This window comes from Prionailurus bengalensis, chromosome C2, assembly GCF_016509475.1.
Source record: "Prionailurus bengalensis isolate Pbe53 chromosome C2, Fcat_Pben_1.1_paternal_pri, whole genome shotgun sequence".
NCBI lineage: Eukaryota > Metazoa > Chordata > Mammalia > Carnivora > Felidae > Prionailurus > Prionailurus bengalensis.
This window is the reverse complement of record NC_057350.1, coordinates 141,411,993-141,425,408: the sequence shown is the minus strand read 5'-3', so window position 1 is coordinate 141,425,408 and position 13,416 is coordinate 141,411,993. Positions and strand designations below refer to the sequence as shown.

The 13,416-nt window shown below is 41.9% G+C and overlaps 1 protein-coding gene across 1 annotated transcript in view; it reads right to left on the bottom strand.

Moving 5' to 3' along the window:
• The window catches only part of NR1D2 (nuclear receptor subfamily 1 group D member 2), a 29,377-nt gene extending 16,319 nt beyond the window's left edge, over positions 1-13,058 (bottom strand). The window contains exons 1-4 of the mRNA XM_043595528.1: positions 12,952-13,058; positions 4,831-5,097; positions 3,640-3,728; positions 1,635-1,779 (exon numbers count right to left, since the gene is read on the bottom strand). Coding sequence (XP_043451463.1) covers positions 1,635-1,779; positions 3,640-3,728; positions 4,831-5,097; positions 12,952-12,967 — 517 coding nt within the window. The 5' untranslated portion in view covers positions 12,968-13,058. The remainder of the gene's footprint in view (positions 1-1,634; positions 1,780-3,639; positions 3,729-4,830; positions 5,098-12,951) is intronic.
• Between the last annotated feature and the right edge of the window lie 358 nt (positions 13,059-13,416).

Genomic DNA, 13,416 nt, shown 5'->3' with positions numbered 1-13,416 from the left:
GCTGGTTATGTTTTTGATACACCATAAGAAATAGAAGGGAAATTTTGTCCGTTTTTCTCCCAAAACAAAGCTAAGAGAAGATCTATTAGGTCCTGGGTATTTTATAAGCAATCTAAGAAATCTGAAATTAACTAATGAAAATCACATTGAAGCAGTCAGCATTACTATACAGCACCTATTAATAAGGCTGAAGGCTCGGTTTTTAAGAAGGCACATGGGATTCAGCTACCCACAGACATTAATGTTAATGAAACCTAGTAGGTACAAGCATTCCTTGAACACCTGACCTTTGTCAATTCATTCTGTAACCCTATTCTCAAGACCCAACTATTAAATGGTTTGTTCTCCTTTTCCAGCTTCTTAAAAAAGAAAATCTTTAAAAAAAAATTTTTTTAATTAAAAAAACACAATCAAGAGAAAGGCAGTTATTGAAAACTTGGACTTTAATTGAAATCAATAAAATAAATAAAAATTAAATAATGCATCCTCCATTATTTTAGAGGTGAGTCTTAAAATGTGTCGTGTCTCCAACATTCCTATCCCTGAGGAGTAGAACATAAAAGCTTTCTAGTCTAATATTTATACAGAGATAATAAAAATCCAATATATCCACCCGGCAAGAAAGCCTTCCTAATCTAATTGTAGCCTCTGACATTATTGCTATAGTGGACAGTTTTATCGTGTTCAACGCTCTACCTCTACTCCCTCCTTCACAAATGATTGCCATTTTTATTCTTTTGAGGAAATCACAATATCCACCAACTTTGCATTAATATTTCCAGTAATATAAAAAAATATTTTAGGCAAATTAAATCCAAAACATCAATTGCTGAAATCCATTACTCACGAAGCTCTTTATTACAAACAGTATTTGTGTAATGTATTAGAGTAACCTAAGGGATTGCTTAAGTGACCCTTCCCTAGATAAATATCAGGTTCATTCTTTGCAATTCTTAATTAATCCTACTAAACTAGTCCCTCGGAAAACCTCATACTCTTCTGTTATGTTACTTAGAACTGAATGAGACTATCCAAACGTGATTTCCCTAAGCATAAGAGTCAAATTTCCCAGTGATGTCATCCACAGAAAATACTAATAATCCTGAAAATTAACTTTTATTTTTTACGGGAATGGATCATGCCAGAATTTAGCAACCACCTCCACTCCAGACCCTACTGTTTCTTTCAATTTTGCATCTCCTTTCAATATATTCAGACCTGTCCCTAAAAGCACATTATCATCTTAGGGCTGAGAAAGTCATAGAGATAATTCACATAGAAAAAATGGGTTCCTCAGAAATGCTAAAAAATCAAGGAGAAAGAGCCAAGGATTCCTATACCAAGAAAAACGAATTCTTTTTTAGGAAAAAAGTATTCAAACTGTATACAAAAAAGTCTTTTATAAGAAGCCCCAAAAAGAGAGCCAAAAGCTGTTTCCAGGGTGATAATGCTAAAATTTGACTTTAATGAATTTGGCATCTTACAAGGTATCAAAATGTGTTTTTCTAAAATCTGCTTCACTCTAAGCACAAGAAGGGCACTGGTAACTGGCCTACAGGTCTGGTTTATGCTGAGGAGTAAAAAGCCTAGCTCCATATGTTTTAAGAAGAGCACTCATTAAAGTGGGAACATACCATCTCTCGACATTCCAACAGACAGACACTTCTTGAAGCGACACTGCTGACATCTGTTTCTATTCATTCTCATTATAGAACAGTTTTCATTCTTCAGGCACTTCTTGTACTGGATGTTTTGCTGAATGCTTCTCCGAAAGAAACCCTAAGAACAAAGGAGATGTATTCATTCATTTAAAAACATCCAGATGGGCTCCTTGTAAGCACACCCCCTCACAACTAACAAGCATTTCACTAGCTACCTGGGAAATAATTTGCGCTTAGAACACAGGGGTATAGAACACTGACACACAGAATTTAACTGGATTCTTACTGGTATTAGTAAGCACCTATGCCTACTAGCCCAATAAAACTCTTCTGCTCCTTCCCTTTGGAGAACCTTGGAGCTTGCCAAGCACCTCTTCATGCTGTTACCAGCCCCTGCCACAAACCACATTTTCCAGCCCAAACTTCAATTACATACAAATCCCAAAACTCTTAAAACATGAATGACTGATTTTTAAAGAGTTGACAGAGAAACGTGTTCCACAGGTGTAATTCCCTCACTAGAACCAAGGATTACATTAGTAGAGCTGGGTCTTTCCTGGATCATTACCTGATGACACCAGCAAAGTCTACTTATAAGTGCCGGATATTTCTGGCAACTTGGTAGCAATAGGTAAGTGTGACACCACACCACCCACAGAGCAACTAATGATCCAAGGAAAGACCGTTCCCAGCTCTATGGCTACAAATAACTATCTTTACTACACAAACAGTTTAAGCACATGCTCTGTGATAGGGCTTCCAAGATCTCCAGCTTCATGTTCCCAGGAAGAACAGAAAAGTCAGGAACACAATTACCAAGATTTTAAATTGCAGTTTCCTTGAGTATCATAATTAACCACACATTTCATGAATCTGTTAGTAATTTTGAAACACAACATTTTTACACTTTATTACTTCAATATTATACTTGGATACCAGAATATCTGAACTAGACAAATCTCTAAAAGGGTGTGGAACAATTATGTGTATTTATCAAAGATACACAGACTCATTTGCTTGTACTTTTTGTTTCTCTAGCCGTAAAGTGAGAACAATGACTGCTCTACAATTACTTCACATTGTTATAAAAATTTTTAAAACAGTAAAACAGTATTTACAGAATGTTTAAAACAGTGGAAAAATGCTACTTCTATATAAAATACTGACTAGTCTTATGAAATGACCCAGCCATTAAGGGCTACCAAACTCACAATTCATTCAGAGCCACCCTAGAAAATATATCTTCTTCCATCACGTATATTCATTATCTTGCTCACCCATCATATCTTGCCAAATTGGATTCTTGCTTCTGGCAAGAGCAAATGTCTTGGTCATACTAATTTTTGATACTCAGGAGAAAGAACTGGGCCAGATTTTCAAAAAAGAGGGAAAGATTCCCTGGATATAAGTAGGAGGTATAAACTATCTCACTTGGAATTAGCTGACACTCTAACCAAGAAATATTCACTTGAACTTAAAAATGAGGTTCCCCAAGTAATCAATTTATATTCAAGATTCTTTTAGTCATTTGGCATTACTTCTCAAGATACCACATTTTTACAAGTATTGTAGGAGTTATTCCCAACCGCTAATATCTGACCTATCAGAATGTCATCATATTTGAGGAGACCTATTCAAAGCTTGGTTTAAACTCAGTTGCAACAAGCAGTGCCTTGTCTGTTTTGCTCCCTATTTCCCCACCACCTGGAACAGTGCCTGATGCATTAGAGAATACACAATTTGTGCACTCGGTTTCATACCCTAAGGGAAAGAGCAAATTTATTTTGATCAAAATCCTAAAGAAAAAAGAAATACTTTTACTGCTGAATATATTTTTCAAAACAGGTTATGTTCATATACTACCTAAAATGCTTAAAACTGTAAGAGTAGCTGCTGACTTCTCATCATCCCAGGTTATCAACTGTGGAAACTGACAAACCTAACTCCAATTTCTTTATTCCCAGAATCAGTAGCTTACCTTACAGCCTTCACAAGCATGAACTCCATAGTGGAATCCTGATGCCACATCCCCACAGACTTTACACAGTAGAACCATGCCACTAAATTCTAAGACACAAACAGATATAAAAGTATAAAGCTGGAAGAAAAACTTCAACCGTTTGCTTTCTTTCCAACTGATTCCAGTTTATTTTATTCAATTTGTAAGTACTTTAAAAAGATACAAAATCTACTTTTATAATGCAAAAATATCTTTACACTAAATTACCAAAAGAAATCTTAGTGTTCTTTTAAATCACAGTTTACAGGGGGCACCTAGCTCAGTCGGTTAAGCATCCCGCTCTTGGTTTCAGCTCAGGTCATGATCTCACAGTTCATGAGATGGAGCCCCGTGTCAGCTTCTGCCTCTGATAGTGTGGAGCCTGCTTAGGATTCTCTCTCCTCCCCTCTCTGCCTCTCCCCCACTTGCTCTGTCTCAAAATAAATAAATAAAATTTAAATAAAACACAATTTATGGGACTGCCAGAAATATCTGAGAGCTGGCTTTTTCCTTTCCTGATGATTTTAAGCATACACTGAAATTTTGTTAAGGGTAGAGTTACTTTTACACCATATATGCAACCAGAACTAAAAACAATTCTCCTCAGTAAGAATTAAAAAGTCATACAAAAAAGTCAATTAGCAGAAGGCGCAAACAGATGTCTCCACAGGCTGCTGTACAATACTAAGTTCGATTCACCTTACAGGCACCATTCCTCCCCTATATCAGCCAGTCTTACCTCCACACTCACTCAGGGGTCCAAATTCCACCACTCATTTGGTTATCCCAATGCTGCTTTGTTTTCTAATTCCAAATGTTCCTAGCTCCAACTTCATGAAAGCAAACCCCTTCCTACAACAAGTAAGTACTCTGTTCTAGAAACCGGATTCAGTACCAAGAGTCCAGAAGAAAGGCAACTGTGAAAATGTGGTAAAAGGAGCTACCCTCGAGGAAACACAGGCAGAGTGCATAACCACGTACCTTGTTCTGTGTCAAGAACAAATTATGACAGCCCTAGGCTGTAACATTTAAAATCATCACTGATTTCTTCTCTAACTACTAAACTATGATTACCTAAAAGAGGGTGAAATTACACTCAAATGAAAAACTGATCAAATAAGCCCAACCTGCAATTAATGGCACCAACCCTTGAAAACTAAAGTCACTTACTTGTCACTCCACTGTGACTCTTTGTCATCCCCGGTGCACTCGACTTGGTTGTTTTCATAGAACAATCTATTCGATCATTCTTCAGGATGCCTTCAATACTGGAGAGATCACCATTTTTGGGATTTCCGTTGTTATCAGAATTAGAGCTATTCGGAGAAGATGGGACAGAAGAGGAGGAGGACTGGAAACTGTTCTCAGAACCCTCACTGTGACAAGAGGCAGGGCTAGAGGCTGAGCTGGAAGAACTGATATAGGCAATCACACCTCCTAGAAAAAGATGGGAGAATTCAGATTAATTAGATACACAATGTTTTCTCCTTTTTGAAATCTGAACAGTAAAATCACTAACCTTAGAAACAGGTTGCTGACTAAATGTCAGTTGACCCAAAAAGGAGAAAGTAACTTATTTCCTTATTACCTACTATTAATTCTTCCTGTTTCCACAAAGTTCAAAGAACATATCACTTCCACGGGTTCAAAAAATGGAAAGGCTCTCACTGGCTTAGTTATTCTGAACACAGAAAGATCTGAACCTAAAGCTTTTCATTTTCCAGTTTTTTTTCTAAAAGGAATGAAAAACCTTCCTGAGTGACTACACAGGTGAGGTGAACAATCTGTTTCATCCATGAAGAAATCTATTTCTGGTCCTCTCTTTGCCTCCTTCATTATACCTTTATGTGACACAACCCCAGCATTTGCCTCCCCCAGCACTTGGCTAAAACATAGGTTAACCAAAAACAGATGTAATACTTGGAACTCCAGATAATTTATGTCAAAATGGGAAACTTTTCATACTTTTGCTACCAGAATCTTTGTTTTGATGCTGAAGACTTCTACCACTATCCACTGATCACCAGTTCCACGCTCTCCCTTCTCCACCTGTTTCTGCTACTAGATTTGCAGACACACTTACCTGTAAACAGCTCTTAAGGAATCCAGACTCGCCACTTGTTCTTCTGACTCGCTACTTACAACAAATGTTAAAGAGGCTGAAAGAATGCATGCTATAAGAGAATAACATTAAGGCTGATGCTAATTCTCTCTCCACAGAGCTACTCTCAAAATACCATTCACAACTTCACCAATATAACCTCCACAACCCCTGTGAAAACTGGCCTTGCCCGCTTAGAGACTGTAAACCTCCCACGTTAAGAAATAAGATTTAAAATTCTTTTTAGGGTATAATTTCAAACATCTTCCTTCAAAGATGCAAAGTGCTGCAAAAGTAATCTCATAGCCAAATATATTATTTTTCCAAGTTGCAGGCCAAACAACTAATTCTTATCTCTTCTGCCAAGATCTGTGGTTTCTTTTCCTCTTTCCTCTATCATCAACAAACATTTGTGGGCTTTTTCATTGTGATATAAAGGTAAAATTATCTCTTCTATCACTGTCTTGAACTCTTAAACAAACCTACTGTTTACCTGTTTCCATCTCTTTCTCACCTAGACCATAAGCACCTAGGTGCAGGTATACAGTGTCTCTTAATTCTCTATACATGCTTTACAGGTAATAAGCCTGCCATAGATATTTTTAAGACCTACTTCTCTGCCTTTCTGAAGCCCACATTTAATAACATGGACAGATCCCAAACAGCATAAAGCATTACTAGGAATCATAAGCAAAACAAGGCATTTCTGACAACAATCTAACTATACAGAGTAATAAGTGGAGAGTTCTACATATTACCTAAGTAACAACTGCAATTTAAGTACTCACTCTGAAATAAAAACCTTCTCTGAGATGTGATTCCCCGATCTTTTTATTTTTAGATAACAGCCACACTTTATAAGTCAAAACACACACACACACACACACACACACACACACACACACACACACACACACAATATGCTGAGGCCAAACCAATTCCAAAGACAAAGACATTTCCATCTACAGAAAATTTAAAAATGGGCAGAGGAATATTGAGTCACTTTTAGTCTGTAGTGTTGAAATAAGGTACCAGACGTGTAGTTAAGTACCAATTAAACATACCCAGAATGGGAAGCTCCTGAGAAGTAAAGCAAAACCATTACTCTTAGGGATTTTGGTCACAACCCAAAAGAGAAGTTAAAATGGCACCTACTATGCCAGGAAAAACAGAAGAGTTTACTATACACAAATGCAACTAAATGTACTTGAATTTTAAAGACAAAAATATAAATAATGTGGAGAATTCCATCCACTTTTCCATTCACTAAGCACATGCCTGCCATGAGTCTTGAAGCTGGAGGAGTGACTGTTCTTTCTAGACTAACCCACCTCCCAGATGTTCTCTTGGCATGTGCTTATCTTTCCAGAGCGAACCCAGAGCTTTATGATTACTATTAGAGCTGCAATGTGTTCCCCACCTATAAACCAGTCATTCTCAAAGTGTGATCCCTGGATGAAGGGCTTCAGCATCACCTACAAATCTGTTAGAAATCCAAGTTCTCATGTCCCACTCCAGATCTACTCGATCAGAAACTTTAATCACCCTCTTGGTGATACTGATACACAATAAAGCTGTTACACAGTAAAACTGGGACTGTCACAAGCCAATGTCTTTACCTGTGCTCAATGGAAGAAAATACAACCAAGGGTAATCTTAGTAAGAGAAATTTCATCTACTGCTAATTTTGAAAGCTCCTAAGAAACCAAATATAAAGGAGGAAGGCTTCCTAACTCTGAGTTTATTCTCATAAACTCATATGTAAAGTATGTATCATCAGAACAACCTGGTGCTTTTTCAAAATACATGTTTCCAAGGCCCTGCAGAAACTAGAGAAGACCCCTCAGGAATGAGCATTTTTAATTTTTAACAAGTTCCCTAGGTAATTTGTTTCAATGTTGAAGTTTAGGAATAGCTACAATCACTGAATTAAAGCACAAATTGGTTCATAGTTTTTAAAGTTGATGTTTTCATTGACATAACTGCCTAAATACCCTTAATACATTGTGAATCCAGAGAGAAACAATTTTAACTTGGAAAGCTAGCAAATGTCGTATTACTGGGTAAAACCATGTTTTCATAAAACTTTAGAAGTTCATATCCGAAATTCCAAGTGTTAGCAAACTGCTACTTTTTTCACGTGTGTACACCCAGAATTGAATCCAAAGGAAAATATTCGTCTTCAATAAATTCCCAGAGGAAGGTCTCACAGCTATTTGTCTCATTTAAAGTACTACCACTTTAGGTGGTAAATTCACTTCCTCACATCTAAAGATGACGCAAGATGAGAAACTAATAGTTTTCCTTAAAGTAAGACTTTCTTGGGACCAGCATTTGAGAGAGCCATGTATGTTCACAAGGTCTTCTGACTACCTCACCTTAGAAATAAATTTGCAGAAATCAGAGCTATCCCTAATGGCTGGGCAATGGAAGGAATTAAAGCACTGACTGGGAAGGTATTAACTACACAAAATGCACCTTCCTTTCAAAACCTCCAAAATCAAACCTAAGAAAAATTACTGAGCTAGTATCAGTCCAGTTAATATCCAATTCCTATCTTTAGGGAGTTTAACAATCATTTATGACAAGCATTTGTGCCAGGCACCATGGTATCAAAGATGACCCATCTAGAAGCAGCTACATTCTCCTAGCAAGACCCTCGACACTGATTTAGCTGTCTTAGCATCTACTCTTGCTACCAGACACCAACCTACTGTCCAGATGGTTAGCAACCCAAATGGGTTACATTTTAATTTCCAAGAGAGTAATACTAATCTAATACTTCCTCAGCCTAATGAAGGGAAGTGAAAACTACAAGTCACAAAGTACCTACCAAATGCCAAGAATAAAATGACACAATTTCATGTCACATTTCAACCTCACAAGAATTAACTTCCATCATCCCATTTTTCACATGCGGAACTTAGAACTCAGAGAGGTTTAATATAAATACAGCTGCTAAGTGGCAGAGCCAGGAGTAGAGACCCAGGCCAGAATACAGACTATCATGTCTTACTGTAAAGACCTGGGCAAGCAAGTCACTTTCGTTCTCTCTAAATCTGAGTTACCTTCTATATAAATGGGCATATCTGCCAGCTTTATTACAAGATTAAAATGAAGTGTAGTGTTCATACAAGGTGATTATTAAAGTGGTTTTTACACATAAGGTTTTTGATGATAATGCAAGAAAGGTAAAATCCCCGAACCAGCAAGTCCCAACACTTCCAGAAACAGGCAGAATGTACTTCTTAGATGCCTCAAGCTAAAATTAGCTGAGACAGTCTTCTCTATTTTTAGCTGGGGAAAAAAAAAAAAAAAAATCCCTGGAGCTGAGCCAGGTTCCCAGGCAAGGGCTTACCCAGTGGTCAACTTCAGACAAGCTAGAAGTCAATATCTAATTTTATACTGCTGGGAAGCACTTACTGTTGGCCATATATTGGGGTTTTCTTACCCCAATTCTAGGCTTGCCCATCACCAAAACCCTCCCACTCCCACTGCCCACCATCCTGGAAAGTATGCTTGAGTTCAACTCATGACTGTGCCTTGTGACTTAGAATGAAACCATCAAGAAGTTTTGGTTTTCTCATTTTAAAAGTAGGTTACTAACAATTTCTACTCACAGGATGGTAAAATAGATCTAATTGAAGCACTAAACTTCCCATTGTGTCCTGAGTGTCAGGGCTCCAGAGAACAGCATGGTCCCTTCCCTAAAAAGCCCTGTAGACCAACTGAAGAAAGAGCTGTGTTAACCATTCATTCCAGTGCAATGCGAGAGCACTGTTTCATATAAATTACTGTGAACCACTGAGGATCACACAAGAGTACTACAGAAGGCAAAGATCAAGAGGGGCAAACAAAGCTAGGGGACAATAAGTAGGGTCTTGAAACACATGCAAATTATTAAATGACGTACCATGTAAAGAGATTTAAGAAAACAAAAAATGGGTGACTGAAAAATTGGATCTTATTTTGCAAAACTGTATTTTGGTCTCCATGCAAATTGCTAGGGTGGGGGGCACTAGTGTAATCTAGTGTCTGGCGAAAAAACAGATTGACCAACAAAAAGATTAAAAGACAGGAATGATGAAATTAGGAGGCTCTACTGCCACCCATCCTTTTCCACCAGCGATGACCCTCTACCATTACAAACCAAGTGGATCCATCTCCTTCACCCCCAAGAGGACAGGACCACCAAGTTGTGCATATACCATCAAATGCTATGTGGACGTAAAGCTAATAAGGCATAAAGTAGCTTGTGCTCCCCAAGTGGACTTTCTGGATTCAAAATCTGGCTCCATCACTTGCCTGGATACAATCGACTTAGCCCTTCATCTTCAAATGGTGACAACAGTACCTTCATAAAATTAACATGAGGTGTCAAAGTAGTAACATCTGTAAAGGACCTGGCACATAGTATGTACTTGACATTACTGGTGATTATTATTTTACCATCATACTGAAGAGTTCAATCAGAAGTGTTCAAAGAAAACTAACCCTCCCTATCCTTTCTTCTTTAATTCTGAATGTGGTATATGGACCCAGTGGTTTCCCTGTAGGTTATTTCTACACTGCCTTCAGAATCCCTTAACTCCGTTGACTAGTCAAGCAACCTCCTACTTCCGAGTCTTCCCATGATCTTGATTTTTCTCTCTCCAAGTGACTTCTTTCCCATTACCTCTCTCTGACATTTTCTTTCTAACTTAGGAGAAATACAGATTTGTAAAAACAAGAATGAACCATGTGGGAATGTTTTCCTAATTCTTAAAATGTGAGTTACAGCCAAGGTTATGAAGTTTGTGCAGTGAGTTATTTAAAGAACCTGGTATACTCAACTCAGGATCTGTGACAAAAACGTATGGAGTCAATTTCTGCCACTTCACTATTTCACATCTACATTAGTCATGGATAAGACAGAGACACAGTATGTTATGAATTATAGGACAGTTAGATGAAATGGTCACTAGTTGAATGTGTATTGTACTCATACGATCATGTCAAAAAGGGATGGGTCAGAGGTGTGCCACACAGCACTCGATTTGGCTCAGCCCTGGTCAACATTTACAACCTGAAGGGAGTTAAAGGGAAAGCTTATCAATTCTCCCTCTAACAGATACATGGCAGAAATTGTTAGTATACTGGATAATACCTTGAGAAAGGTTGAACATGAAGCCAAAAGGAACAAGAGAAAATAAGGTCACTGCAAATTCCTCAACTTCAGGTCAATTATCTGCACAACGGAGGAAACCTAGCTTCAAAACAGTTCGCGTGAAAAGGTTCTAGTTTACTGCAAGGTTACTGTGAGTCAGCAAAGCGAATAAGCCACAAAAGCTCAGCCTGCCAGAGAATTCATTTGCAGCAGAATCCAAAACTCGGAACTTGGTAACGTTCCAACCGTTTCCGCAGGAGGCTATTCACTACTGGGTGCTACAGCCCAAAGGGCAACAAGGGTGATGATCAAAACACAGAGCAAGGACCAAATAATGAGAACTGAAAACGGAACGAGTGGGGTGGTATGTTGACTGGGGTGGTTGGTATGTTCAACAGTCACCCAAAGGAAGTTTTATTATTTGTAGCTCTGCAAGGCAAGATTAAAATCAGTGATACTGTTCCAGGAAGGTTCAAACCAGACAAAAACTTTCTAGTCACCTGAGCTAGCCCACCTTTACGAGGCTGCAAAGCTGGAAAAATTCATTCAGGCTAAAGGCTGGCTTAAAAGAAGTTCAATCTGGTAATTTCTAAATTCTTATCAAGCAAAAGCTGAATTCCATGAGAGTTACCCAATTTTTAAAAAATATCCTCAAAAGGTAAGCAGACTCAGAGGTAATTAAAACACTTTATTTTTACTGTTGGTGGAAAACTCAAAACACGTTGGTCTTCGAGGCAGGGGTTTTAGCGCACATAATAACTTAAAAAATATAAACTGGCTTCTTCTGTAACCTCACCGGCTTCAGGTGTGAGGGTCATCATTGAGGGCAGACAGAAGGCCAGAAGGGAATACGGTATTGTTCTCTGGCGCTGTAACAGGAAATGTAACCAAAATACTGATAAAGCCAAATTCTGTTTCTCAGGTTCAAGAAAGGTCGGCAACCAATGCGTTTAAAAAAATTAACTGAAATAAACAATGACCAGCCTTTCATAAAGTCTGGGACTCACTTAGGGTTATCACCTGAGTCATCCTGACCCTACGTGATCTGAATGATTAGCTATGGGTGTGATCTATAGGCTCCCAGCCCTAGGGGATCTTCGAGACATTTTTATGACTTAGGGTGTGTAAGATAGGTCACGTCCTAGAGCAAACCATTTTTCTTGGAAATAGTGAAGCAGCACCACAAGGGCGAGTGCCGTTCCAAGTGCACGGCGTTGCTCGACATCGAAGCACCTCAGAGCTCTTTTAAGGCGTCTCGCGTTGGGAAGCACGAAGCCTTCCCCGAGGAACCTTTCTCGGCCAACGGTGCGCCCTGACCCCGCACTTCTTCCTCAGCATCCGCAAGGTCTGCTGCGGGTGCGTCTGCCCGGCCCCGGCTCCGCGCGTCGGGGTCACCTCCCCGACGCGAAAGCGGCAGCGGGGGCACTGCGGCGTCCGCGCCCGCCTCGGGACCGCCCGGGCGCGAGGTTCACCGCACGCGCACGCGCGGCCTCCTCCGCAGTGTGCAACCCCGCGGGGGAGGAGGGAATCGCGGCTACGTCACAGCCCGGAGGGTTCCAAGGGGGCGGGGCCTCCCGGAAGGCTGCGGCACTCCCCGCCGGCGCGCGCGCGCACCCGCCCCCACGTGTCCCTGCGGCCCCGGGGAATGTGGGTCACCGAGCCGAGCGGCCTCACGTGTCCCCGCCCGCCGCCGCCGCCTCAGCGCCCATTATGTAATGCCGCGTCACGCGCCCGCCCAGCCAACCGGCGCCCGCGCGCCGCCGAACGTAAACACAGCGCGCACGTGGCTCGCGCGGCCGGGCCATGTGAGGGGGGGGCCGGGCCGGCGCCGCCGGGCCGCGCTGCGGCGTTGCAGGGAGCTAGGAGGGCGGCCGTGGAGCGGCCCCGGGGGCGACGCGGGAACCGGGCGCGAGCCAGTACGCACCGCGCAGCAGCCCACCCTACCAGCCCTGGGGCCACCCCCTGCCGCCGCCCCGCGAAGTGCCCCAGCGGGCTCCGATCGCCCCTTCCGCCGTGCCCCCAACCTCCGCAGTCCTGCTCTTACCCGCATTCACCTCCATGGTGCCCTCCGGGAGGGGACAGAAGCTGCCCGCTTCCCGCAGAGGTGGCAGCGCCGCCTCCGCCTCAGCGCCGCGCCGCCCCGGGCTGGAGGCAGCGGTGGTCGCGGAGCCCCCTCATGGGCAGGGCGGTCGGGACGCCCGGAACCCGGGCCCCGCGGCCGGAGAGCGGGCTGCAGTGAGAAAGGGCGGCGGCGGCCGGCGAGCGGCGCTCCTCGCGGAGTCCCTGACAACAAAAGCGGCGGCGCGGCGGCTTCCTGCAGCCAGCGCACCGCGGCGGCGAGGGCGGCTGACGGGGAGGGCAGCTGCGACCATGTGACCCGCGCACACACCCCCTCCCTCCGCCCGCCCCTCTGCCGGCCGCAGCGGCGACTCCGCCCCCTCGCTGCCGCCTGCTCTCGCCTTCCCTCGTTTCTCGCTTCTTTCCTTCGTCCCCCTACCCCCCCTTCCCC